Source organism: Schistocerca piceifrons, chromosome 3 (assembly GCF_021461385.2).
Source record: "Schistocerca piceifrons isolate TAMUIC-IGC-003096 chromosome 3, iqSchPice1.1, whole genome shotgun sequence".
In the NCBI taxonomy this organism is placed as follows: Eukaryota; Metazoa; Arthropoda; class Insecta; order Orthoptera; family Acrididae; genus Schistocerca; species Schistocerca piceifrons.
The window spans coordinates 279,926,798-279,939,975 of record NC_060140.1 but is presented as its reverse complement, the minus strand read 5'-3'; the positions used below and the strand labels follow the sequence as shown (position 1 = coordinate 279,939,975).

Here is a 13,178-nt window from a genome sequence, read left to right as displayed (position 1 = left end):
TTTTCACTCTGCAGCGGAGTGTGCGCTGATATGAAACTTCCTGGCAGATTAAAACTGTGTGCCGGACCGAGACTCGAACTCGGGACCTTTGCCTTTCGTGGGCAAGTGCTCTACCAACTCAGCTACCCAAGCACAACTCACGCCCTGTCCTCACAGCTTTACTTCTGCACAGCCGGGATTTGCGTGACCGAGGATCCATTCTTGGCATTACCCTTGCCGGGCACGGTTCTTTTCATGCCGCCGCAGGGCATCCTCCCTGCTCCTCCGTAGGGTATTAGGGAATTAGCAGGCCAGGGCGCGTTGTGCTCCACGGTTACCTGCATCTGCAGAAGTGCAGTAACTGGCTCCAGTGTGGATACCTGCCACTTAGTTGTGGAGGTGAGAACTAAACACCATCCAGTGACCCATGGCGGCACCACAAACTGACTGACTGCTAGACTGACTGCTAATATGGCTTCAACAAGTCGTTCAAGGGGATCTTCACAATTAGATCCCTGCGGCTCTTTCCAGAGAACCTGCAGCCAGAGTAGGGCCGCACATACAGCTAACACACACAAGGCTAGTCTGCAAATGGTGCATGAGGAGGAGAGCTCTGACAGTTCTGATAGTTCCGACAGCACGGGTACAGGTAGACTCTACATAGACTTAGATAGGACAGAGTCAGAAAATGATAGGAGAGAGTCGGAAAACTATAGGAGAGAGTTGAAAAATGATAGGAGATAGTCAGAAAATGATGGGGAAAGCGAACAGCAGGAGCAAGTTATAGTAAATGTACCGACCGCAAACTCATTCTCAGCCCTAGAGAATGAAGACGCGGGCGGAGAAGGCAAAATGCAGACATTTAGGCACAAAAGAAAAGGGTGAGTACTGCCAATCATCGCCTATATTACAAACGGAAGCCCGTTACTCCTCAAGGAGCTGTAAGCAGGCATAAAGGGGAAATTGACGGCAGGATATCGCCCTAGGACAACGAAAATTCAGGTGGAAAATGTAGAGGATTATAGGAAGGTTAAATCGGAACTTGAAAGGAAGGAAATCAAGTTCCACACATATTCTATTTACCCCAAACAGGCTCTGAGAGTAGTACTAAAGCACCTACCCATCGATGCTGAGGAAGGGGACGTAAAAAATGAATTACTAGAGGAAGGATTCATAGTACACTCGGTTCACCAATTCTCAAACCCCCCGCCCCGACTGCAGAAGAAAGTCAAGGCCGCAAGAAAGAGCTGAATTTCTTGGTAGTGTTAGAAAACAATGAGGATGCTCAACGGGTGTTCAAACTGCGATACCTGCTGAGATTCCGAATAACTGTAGAATGGTATAATAAACCGGAAGTTCTGGGCAGTGCCATAGGTCTCAAAAATTTAATCATTCAAGCAGCAACTGCAACTTTCAGTCAAGATGCGTAAAGTGTGCAGGCCCCCACCCTACCAAGTTGTGCAAGCAACATAGAGTGGCAAACCCAGTCTGTGCCAATTGTAAAGGCCTCTAACCAGCAAACTATCATGGCTGCGAAGTGTACCAAAGATTGGTGCAAAACCAGAAGCAGCAGAAAACTGCCCTAGCAACAACAGCCGCATCAAATGCTCAGGCTTATCAACAAACAAACTTCGAAGTGCGAGCAAGGGATTTCCCGAGTATGCGACCACACAGGGCAGCTATGCCCGGTCCCACCGTCCAATATACGTCCGCGGCACCCCCTGCGACAGTGCAGGAGATGACCCTCCCCGCAGTTCCATCTACACCTCCCCCACCCACAATACCGGCTTCACCTCCACCACCAGTTCCGGAACAGGCAACTGAAACAACAACAAACGATACTGCAGTCCCAGCGCAGGAGCAGCCACAGGCGGGACCTAGCGCGGACAGCGATCTCAGCAGTTTTCTGAGGGAACTCAGAGAACTGGGGAAGCTATTTGCAGGGAAAAATGTGGGAGCAGTAATACAAAAAGTGAAAGAAACCATAGCAGCAGTCCGAGCCGTGAAAGATAGATATGCAAAAATGGTAGTAATTGCTGAAGCAGCTATGACACTCTTCTGTAATTTTTTATTTTTTATTTATTTATTTATTTATTCATCCGTGGAACAATAAATATTGTATGGATGTCGTCAGATTACAAAACATGAGCACACATTTACATTTACAATTAAACAGGTTTCTCATATTTTGTGTAGTTTTTATAACTAGTCATACACATATTTATGATTTACATAATATTTTGGTGATAATGTCATATGTTGCTAATAATCTACATCTATGTTAAATATTCTTTTACAGTATAAAAACTTTTACTTACTAAAAAGGTTTTAAGCTTTTGTCTGAAAGTGAGGGGCTCATTTATTTCTTTAATTTCTTGTGGTACTTTGTTGTATAGTTTTATCCCATTGTAAAATATACTTTTTTGTGTCTTTGCCTTGTTCTTTCTATCTAGATGGATGTGGTGACAAGCTCTTGTTTCATGGTCATGTATTAGGCTGTTTGTGTTGTACATGTTAAGATTTTTCTTAATGAACATTATGTTCTGAAAGATATACTCACAAGAAACAGTTAGAATTCCTAGCTTTCTAAATAATTCTAGACAGTGGGCCCTGTTGTTGCTATTTGTTATTATCCTTATGGCTCTTTTTTGTACTTTGAACACAGTTTGTATGTTACCGGCACTTGTTCCCCAAAACATGATCCCATAGCTGAGGACTGAGTGTAGATATCCGTAATATGTTATTTTAAGACAGGTATTATTGCATACCGGTGCAAGGATTCTAAGAGCATAGCATGCTGTGGATAATTTCTTTGCCAAAATGTTGACATGGTTTGTCCATTTCAGTTGGCTGTCTACATTCATCCCTAAGAATTTGGTACTTGTTACACATTCTAATTCATTATTATTAACTTTTATTCTAGTGGCATTGTGTTTTTTGTTCAATTGGAAGTTAATATAGTTAGTTTTCTTTACATTTAGGGTTACTTTATTTTTTAATGACCAGTTGTGGACATCATTGAGAGCCTCGTTTGCTCTTTCTGACAGTTGTGTTGGATTTTCACCTGTTATTACTATGTTGCTATCATCAGCAAAAAGTATTTTTTCGCCATGTCTGATACTTTGTGGGAAGTCGTTAATGTATATAAGAAACAATATTGGGCCTAATACACTTCCCTGTGGGACGCCTATATTCACATTTTCTGGGTCAGACAGGTGTTTTATAAGGGAATTGTTTGAAACTTGTGATATCTCAACTCGTTGAACTCTGTTTTCCAAGTATGATTTGAACCACTTCTTTGTCACACCTCTTATTCCTATTTGCCCTAATTTATGAAGTAAGATTTTGTGGTCAACTGTATCAAAGGCCTTGGACAAGTCTAAAAAGATACCACTTACATTTTCACCTTTGTCCAGTGCTTCTAAAATTGCTTTAGTGAACTGTGCTATAGCATATTGTGTGCCTGTTCCGGGCCTAAAACCAAATTGGTCATTGGAAAGAAGATTATATTTATTCAGGTAATTTAGCAGTCTCTTTTTGACTAGTATTTCTATTATTTTAGAAATGATAGACAGTATAGAGATCGGCCTGTAGTTCTCTACATTTTCCACATCTCCGTTTTTAAGGATAGGTATAACTTTTGCTTGTTTTAGGTACTCCGGAAAGTATCCAGACTCGAAAGATTCATTAATTATGTCTGTTAATGGGCCCTTTATGGAGTCTATACAATCTTTAATTACGCAGACTGGAATTTCATCAAGTCCTACTGAAGTTTTATTTTTTAGTTGGTGTACTATTAGTGCCACTTCCCTTTCTGTAAAACGTAACGGTACTAGAGAGTTCAAAATGTTAACATGGAATGCAGATGGCATATCCTCAAAGATCCTACATTTATAATCATTCCTAGAGCGTCATGCCACAGATATAGCCTACATTCAGGAGATGCATCTAAAGCCGGCCGATTGATTGAAGGTGCGAAATTATTCCGTGCACAGGATCGACAGGCAAAACCACGCAGGCGGAGGAGTCGCCATCCTTGTGAAGCGGAGGATTTGTCACCAGACGATTGAAATGCCAAATCTGGCCACGGTCGAGGTGACTGGCATAGAATTAAAAGTCAGTAACCACATAGTAAAAATAGTATCGGTATATAAACCCCTGCATATCAACTTCAGCACGCAGGACCTTCAACACATGATCGAAATCGGAGAAAGAGTCATAATAGCAGGGGACTTGAACTCCAAAAGCGTGGACTGGGAGTGCAATATGACAAATGCTGGAGGTTGGAGATTGAGAAGGTTTATCGAGAGCAATTCCCAAGTGGTAATAATTGCTCCTGACTGGCCTACTCACATCCCCTACAACCCTGACCATGCACCGGACATCCTAGATGTCTTCTTGTGCAGGAGCCTGCCTTGGAGGGCTGCGCCAACAGTCCATTACAAGCTAAACTCAAACCACAACCCGGTTGTCCTGGCATGTGCCAATGTTGAAGACACAATCCGGAGGATGGCAAACACAACGTATCAAGCTAACTGGGAACAATATACCACCCTGGCAGGACAACACCTGGAGGACATTTCACAAATGCAGAACGAGAGAGAGGTGGACACAGCAGTAGAGTAGTTCACATATGTCCTCCAGACCTGTGATCGAGAGACAAGCACCAGGCTAGCCACCAAGCCTGGCGCCAAGGACCTGCCCCCTGATATTTGGGAGCTGATAGTCGCAAAGCGGCGCGTGAGGAGGGATTGGAAATGCTATCGTGATCCTGCCGATTGTCGCTTGCTTAGATGGCTTGAAGTCTAGCTAAAGGAAAGACTGATAGAGCACAGAGGCCTCTGCTGGAAAGAGAAACTTAGGAATGCAGAACAAGACATGAACCGAGTATGGAAAATCACAAAAGCGCAGAAGGCTACTCCCAGGGTAGACAGGCCACTCCGAGGTCCAAATGGGCTAGTGTATGATGATGAGGATGAGGCAGAATTACTGGCGACATCGTTATAATCACAATTCCGTACTCACGCCATCGAAGATGACGAGAGTGACAGGCAGGAAGAAATAATAAACAGACGAGTGGCTCAATTGAGGCAAGAACGGCTAGATACATAATTTACTCCTGTTTCCGATTGACTTGTGTGTGCCTACATCAGGCGCTTAGGGAATAACAAATCCCCCGGTCCTGACAAGGTCCATGTCCCACACCTGAAACACCTGCCTCCCAACGCAATCACCTACCTCACCACACTATACAACCAGTGCCTGTCCCTAACCTACTTCCCAAAAGCCTGGAAAACTGTTCAGGTCGAAACCCTACCTAAACCCAATAAGAACCCTATCCTTCCACAAAACTATAGACCTATCTCACTCCTGTGCTTTCTAGGGAAAGTACTGGAGTGCTTGATCCTCAGCGCCCTATCCAAATTCCTACGAGACAATGACACAATCATCCCTAAGCGGTTTGGATTCTATCCCAAACATAGCACCATCCATCAATCCCTGCACCTGGTGGAACACATATGCAGCACGAGAGACTGGAAACACAGCACAGGAGCAGTCTTTCTCGATATCGAGAAAGCATTCGACAAAGTCTGGCATGACGGCTTAATATACAAGTTATCCCAGTTAGGCATCCCAGGACATGTCATCAAAATGATTGACTCATTTCTGGAGGGGAGGCAGTACCGTGTCAGGTGTGGCAAACATGTAAGTGCGATCAAGGTGTGGCAAACATGTAAGCATGATCAAGGATGCTGTGGCAGGAGTTCTGCAGGGCTCAGTTCTTGGCCCCATATTATACTCACTATACACAAACGACGTCCCAAAGTCAGCAGGAGGTGAGACAGTGCTGTATGCCGATGACACGGCGGTTTACAGGAGTAGCAGCAACCTGAATTTCATAACAAAAAAGCTGCAGGAGCACTTGGACGAAATTGTAAAATGGTGCAATATTTGGAAAATGAAGATAAATCCTGAAAAGTCCGTAGCAGTCATGTTTATGATGAAACTGCCCCCCCCCCCCCCCAAACGTATTTTTGTAGCTGAAAAGGAAATAGAATGGAGTGGCTCAGCTACATACCTAGGCCTTGAACTAGACAAACGCTTAACCTTCGCAAAGCAGATAAACAGATCCAGAGGCAGAGGCTACACTGCTTTCATCCAACTGTACCCACTCTTAAAAGGTGGAGGACTCAGCATAGAAATGAAACTTAGACTATACAGGGCAATTATCCTGCCAAGTATTTTTTATGCATTGGAAGTTTCATCCATGGCAGCAGACGGACATCTGCAAAAAATTCAGATACTCCAAAACAGAATCCTCCGCATCATCGCCGACGCAGACCGCTACACACCAAACACACACATTAAGGACCTCTTAGAGGAACCATCCATCTATACCTATATTAAAAGAAAATCAGAAAAACTCTATGAAAAGGCACCTACTTTGACCCACCAACTAATAAATCAGTTAGGATCCCATTATCCTGATGCTACAGACAAGCGTCCAATATCAACATTAACCAGAGAATTCAGGGCATAACGTTACAGACAAAATAGGCAGACATGCAAACATGATTTAGATAAACTACAAAAGCTATTCCTCTAAATATCATACAGCCTTATTAGAAGTCAGACGGGCAAAGCCCTGTGGTGCTTTGGTGGAACATTGATATAGATAAGCAACAGCATCCCTACTGAAGTTCTACATGCCCTTCATATACACATAAGTTTTTATTTCTGCCAACTCGGTAACACATGTTAGGTACAAGGAAGAATAGTCGATATATGGAAGAAATTAAATGTGATTATCTTGAAAAGGGGTGAAGACAAGGAGCCCCTCACTCCAAAGTCCTACAGATCAACTTGCCTTCTCAAGACCTAAGAGGAAGTGCTGGAGAAGCTGCTGTTTGGTAGACCACAGAAAAGACTTCTTCATGGAATGAAGTCACAACAGTTTGGATTCAGAAGTGGGAAGTAAACAGAGGACATGGTAAATGAGGCAATAACATTTGCAAAAATTGCTCTACATAAGCTGTTGTAGCCGTAATGGCGGACTATAACTCGACTCCTGATCATTTATGTGGCCATGGTAGCCAGTGCTTTTTGACCATCTGAGGAACTTGGACTGCTCACAAGTGTTCTGTAACTGTTTTAAGAGCTGTTGTCAAAACAAAGAAGCAACCCTTTCATACCCAACAGAGACCCTTACAAAAGAAATTTTGAAAGGCTGCCCACAGAGATTCATAAATAGCACAATCTCCTGGGATCTGGTACTCGGTCCAGTATTAGGAAAGCTGCAGAGTAACATAGTAGTCATAGGAGCAGTGACATATCCCAATAACTTGATGATATGTGTAATGGGCAGCTCCAGAAATAATCTGGAAGAAGGATGTAAGGTAGTCCTTCAGCAGTTATGTCAAAGGTGCTGAAGAGTTCAATTGTTTATTGTGATTGAGAAGATAATGTAGCTGTACACGTTAAAAAGGGATCTTTTTAAGACACCTAATCTTGAAATTAAGCAATAGTTCCCCAAAAGAGAAAGTTTGTCACTAGATACACAGGCACCTTCTTTGATAAGCAACAAAATTATAGTGCATTTATTGAAGAAATGAGTAAGAGGGCAGGAACATGATACACAAAAGTAACTAAACAAACATTGTTTTTTAGCCTTGTTTCACAATTTATTATTAATGTTACTGCACAGCCTAGGTTTCAGGTTATAAGCCAATTTTCAAGTTTTAGTTAATTTAAAATGTTTCACCAAGAACCCACAGCTGATTCAATTAAAATGATACACAAAAATATTAGTGTAGCTGGTTACTATTCTAAACTACAAATGTAAACAATAAGAACATGCAAATGCAAACAATATGAATGTATCATTATGCTATAATAACTGTGATTATGGGGTACTGTGCAATTTTTTGGCACACAGATTCCTGCTAACACCTCCATAGGTTGTCAACAGAGTGCAATGAGAAATATTTCTTTGGCTAACAGGAGCTTTTTGTGTCGTCAGTTGAGGTATTGCAGCTAACACTTAGATCATGTCCATTGGATCTCCAGATATGAGAAAAAACAAGAATGATGATGTACTGGTTGAAGATGTAACAATTACATGAAGTGCTGAATGTAATAGGAATACAGGCTACAAGCAAGCAGCAAATTCACAATCAGATCCTTCAACTGTGGCAGAAATAACAGAATGATGCTCAAACAATGAGGTGAACATACGTTTTTTTCCCAAATATAAAGCAGAAACTGGGAAGAAGGCACCACACTCCCTCAAGAGGCCTGACACATTTCATGATGGGTCATGGGCCTTACGCACCTACTGGAATTGAGCTGGTTGAAAACAAATCTCTGGCTGTGCCTGTGATGAAGAAGGCTTGCCAGAACACAACATCTGTGGACATCTGCAGTATGCCAGTATTGATGATTATTGTATTGTGCACTGTGAGACAGAATGGCAGGTCTTGGACAATACTGCTGGTCCTGTTTCAAGAAAAGCTTGAATAACACATTACCTTATTGATCAATCCCCATCTACTTCATGGTAGAAGGTTATGGCAGAAGGTCAAGAAGCAATGCAGTGAAGGCAGCAGAGGTCAAGCTGTGACATATGAACAGCAGTTGCAACAACAACAGGATGGAATTTCAGCTATTGGCTGTCTCTCACCACCCAAGAAACTGGAACCAGGGTGATGTGAACTAGCATGTGGCTGCACTCTCCACCAGCAGCAACAACACTACCTTGGAATAAAAGAGCCATCTCTTCCAACCAGGGAGTCAACAGACAACAGTAAACACAGATACAACGATAGTGCCACAATAATGCCCAAGGAGCTGGCAGAATATTCCTATGGATCGGGGAGTGATGGAGTGTGTTGTGGAATGTAGCAGAAAGAACTGATGTTATTATTGTTTACAATCCCCCAATTAGATATAAACATAGTGTATAAAAGTGACGGAGAGGGGGGATCGAGTTGTAGATCAATAATAGTGATAGACATAATTAGATTTTGAAATAAGTGCAATTTTTATTAATAATAGAGATAGTTATGGTGATGGGAATTGATCCTCTGTTGGATGTAATAATGCATACTGTACCATGAGTTTCCAATGTATAGGAAAAAATTGCTATTTATAGTAATAATTTGTGTAAAAATGCATACAAGTTGTGTTTAAATTATAGGTAAAGGCAACTAATTATTTGCATCTCCAAGCATACAGCACTCTTAATGCCCATTTGACATTTGGTGCATGCTGCCTTCATGGTTTGCAATTTTAATAGTGAACAGTGTAGATAAGAAATAATAAAAAATTATCACATTGTAATTTAACTTTATATAACAGGTACACTAAAGATTCGTATCAATAATACAGGCTGTTTACACTTACAAATAAAGTCTTGGCCTTATCTGACCAGTGACTGTGGTGTAGTACCTCTCCTACAACTATCATGTCTGGTGAATCCAATTTTTGTCTTGAAGATATGCTGACAGATTTTGCACTTGAGGATGTTGTTCAGAGTGTAGGCACAGATGTACTGTGTGGGGCTAGATTTTACTGCAGCCCACTTACTCAACACGTGCAAAGCTGTTTATTTGTTCTGCATGTTTAGGTAACATCTTGCGCCACATAGATCAGTCATCTGCAAGCTGTTCAGCCTCAGAACTTTCAACACAACAACCTAATGTTATGTACACAAGACAAATGATATTTTTTTCTTTAACTCTGAAATGTTTGGCATGGTTACTGAAAAAGTGAATTATGATTCATCCTTATGCTTCTTATAATGTCATTGTATTAATCATCTAAAATTTCCAGATGATTGTCATTTTATGACTGAAGTGCACATGTGTTACATAATCTCTGATTATTTTTACAGAGAAGATTACAAATGGATAAACATGTAAAGTATCAGTGCGAATAGAATTTGAGACTAGCAAACCAAAATTGGAGGTTGCACCATTAGTCAGAGGAGCTAACAGAAAACAGCCATGTTCAGACTGAGCAAACAAGTAAAGAGTCCAGATCAAGCAAGTGTACAGTGCAGATGCATGAAATATTGCCTCAGATGCTGCAAGACACGCATATCCAGGTTATACGCACTTCTCCACGGTTCTGAAGTGGGATGTTCATGGAAATGGAAATATGATTTTTCCACCAGAATGCTTGTGCCAATTAGAATAACATGTGAATGTCTTGTATGGTGGACCTAATAGTTTGCAATATTACTTTTGAATCACAAAAACCTTCATTTCCAAGCAGTGTTTAAGTTTCCATTAGCACTGTAAACTGAAATGGCTTTTGAATTTACTAATTTGTATCATTGCAATTGCCATATGTTCAGAGTGTGATAGATTTTCTATCCCCTGCTGGATATAACCTGTGATAAGATCCTATGTTTAACCCAAATTAGATTATGGTGCACTTAGGGGTGATTTGATAAATGGTGATGTATGTAAAGAACTGTAAATAGAATAGTTTTTATAGTTTTTCAATGTTAGCTTTAAATGTAAATAAAATGCACTGTTGTAATTTACAGCTGATGTGAGAGAGGTTGAATGCCTTTTCTTAATACAATTTCAAAATTCAAGATTTCACTGTAAGTATTTATATGTAGAAGTTGTGTCTATTTCCTCCTACGGTGAGTTGATGCAAGATGACATTGAATTTGTATTGCTTTGTTTTTAATGCAAGATGGGGCTGTACTGAACAGTTAATAGTGAAAAACAATAAACAGAACTTTGGTCTGGTAATAAATATCTCATCATGAACAAAGGCAATTAAATAATCAGAAGAGAGTAATGATGAAGTTTTTGTTAAATTATTAGCAGCCTCAGGTGGTCAATAATCTCAAATAACTGTTTTTACCTGAAAACCTCATAAACATACAATTTTAGGCAGAGTGACTGATGAGCATTTTACATGAAAAGAATGCTTCAGCTACATTTGTAGACAGATTAGCTGCAATTTTTAGGAACTTACTAAAATGTCTCACAACCATAACTCTCCCAGAGCTAAAACAAATCTACTATGGATTAATCCACTGACATTTTCAATATGTCATTGAGATTTAAGTGGGGTACCTGCAGTTTACATGTATATGGTATTCGATTAGATGAGAGCAGTTGGAATAACTGCTGTCATAAGTTAATTTCAGTCCTCAAGGGACTGTTTAATTAACTATGATTTAGTAACTGTGTTCGTCTTTGTATGTCCTTAAGACCATTATGTCTGTAAAAGATAATGTAGAAAATAGGTTAATGAAAAGAGAATATGAACCAGAGAAGATTATCATATGATATTGAGTAATAAAAGAGTTATGGATAAGAGCCCACTTGCTGCTGGGAGACATGTCACTAAAAGGTTGCCTAGTGATATAAAGTAACTCTATAGAAATATTTTAAAATACAAATTGAAACAGTTATGACAATGTACACCAGCAGCAAACAATTATGGTTTCTGAAGCCATGGTATTTGAGTAATGTCACACTTATCTACCAAAAGCAGATTGGTTTGTCATTTTTCTTTTCAAATAGTAACAGTAAGCAATTTTATGCTAAGATGCCCCACACAGAACATTCACTCTGGAATGAATCAGGATATTTTGACTGACACCTTATCATATTTGTCAATGTGTTAATGAACGTATATCTACTAAGCCTTATATTCTGTTCCTGTATGAAGTCAACAAGTGATTATGACAGTACATCAGATTGGCACTGATACCAAGTAATTATTGTAAAATATTTTTAACAGTCTTGGGTCTTTTATTGGATTATTGGATTGTATCTTGGAAAAGATACAGCATTTAAATCAGGCAGCTGCTTATCATCTTCAGATATGAATGTGAAGATGATGAGTAGCTGTCTAATCAAAGTTTACACAACACCATGTGATGCAGTTTCCGAGAACCTTTCAAGCAGTTATAACATTGGAAAAATCTCAAACAGTATATACTGTGAAGTACTTACATGTGTGACCATGGGGATCCCCAGCAACAACATGAGGCAGCATACCCCAAATGTGAAGCGTCGGCGATGCGGGCGCAGCGTATCAGGCCAGTTGTCAACAACCCCCGTCACGAAGCTCTCCACAATGCAGAATTCACTGTCGATGCCCAGTGTCTGGTCCAAAAAATAATTATCTAGTCATGAATTCTGGATTTCCTACTTCTCATGATAGTTTCCTCTATATTATTCTTTCAGTCCTGTCAACAGATATGAACCATCATTCCTCAACCAAGGGAAATTACAGATTTCAAAATTGCACCACATCTTTTAACTATAGGAATAAATGCAGCTTATTTACTACTTTACTAACTTAAAAATGAATGAAATTATATTGTGATGTCTCAGAGGATGTGGTGACAGATTGGTGACATCTTCTCAGTACTGTTGTTTCTCATAGTGTTATCACCACTAATGAGACACTGGAATTTGGTAGTGTTGCTTGAAGGAAAAGTCCTAGTGAAGAAATTGCACCAGATATGTACAACTAGTGGCAGGGGGGAATGGAGGTCATATGCTGCTGTTGTAGGTGAGTGGTGGATAGTTTAGAGATGAAGTCTATCAAGTGGGGGAGTTCCTAGTGTTGGGAGAGGGTGAGTGTGTGAAAAGATTTTTCTAGGGGAGCAACCAGATTGAGGTATATGGAGCAGATGGGTTGTAACCCTTAAAGGTGAGGAGGAAGAAAGTGAGGATAAAATAGAAAACCAATTAGAAGAGGATGGTAAATGTCACAGTGGATTTCAGGATCTGTACGTGGAAGTCTGCTGGAGTTGCACTGTGACAGGATGGAAGGATGCCATGGGATAATGTTGAGAGATGTGGCAATACTAGGATTAGAAACTATGAGCAAAATTGTCAATACAGAATTTAAAGTTTGTGGAGGAGATACATGATGCTCAATATGGGTGAAAAGGGTCCTGAAATTGATGAGGCGGTAGGAGATTCATTATTTTTGGGGGGGGGGGGGGGCAAGCAGATGAGGAAATATAGGGGGGGATCAAGATCTGCAAGGATTTCTACAGGTGGATAGATTTTTTAGGGGAGGGAGCTTGTGGGGAGATACACAAAATGTGAACAGTGACAAAAATTTAATTACTCTACACTGGTGTCCAAAACCAAAGTAACAAGAGACATTTTGCAAAGTTCCATTTATTTTGCTACAAAAGAATATGAACAGGT

General features: G+C 40.5%; 1 protein-coding gene across 1 annotated transcript in view; it reads right to left on the bottom strand.

Annotated features, from left to right (window-relative positions):
• LOC124789894 (sodium- and chloride-dependent GABA transporter 1-like) overlaps positions 1 to 13,178 on the bottom strand; it is a 124,273-nt gene that overhangs the window by 17,331 nt on the left and 93,764 nt on the right. Inside the window, exon 8 of the mRNA XM_047257414.1 lies at positions 11,964 to 12,116. Within this exon, the coding sequence (XP_047113370.1) occupies positions 11,964 to 12,116 (153 nt within the window). The remainder of the gene's footprint in view (positions 1 to 11,963; positions 12,117 to 13,178) is intronic.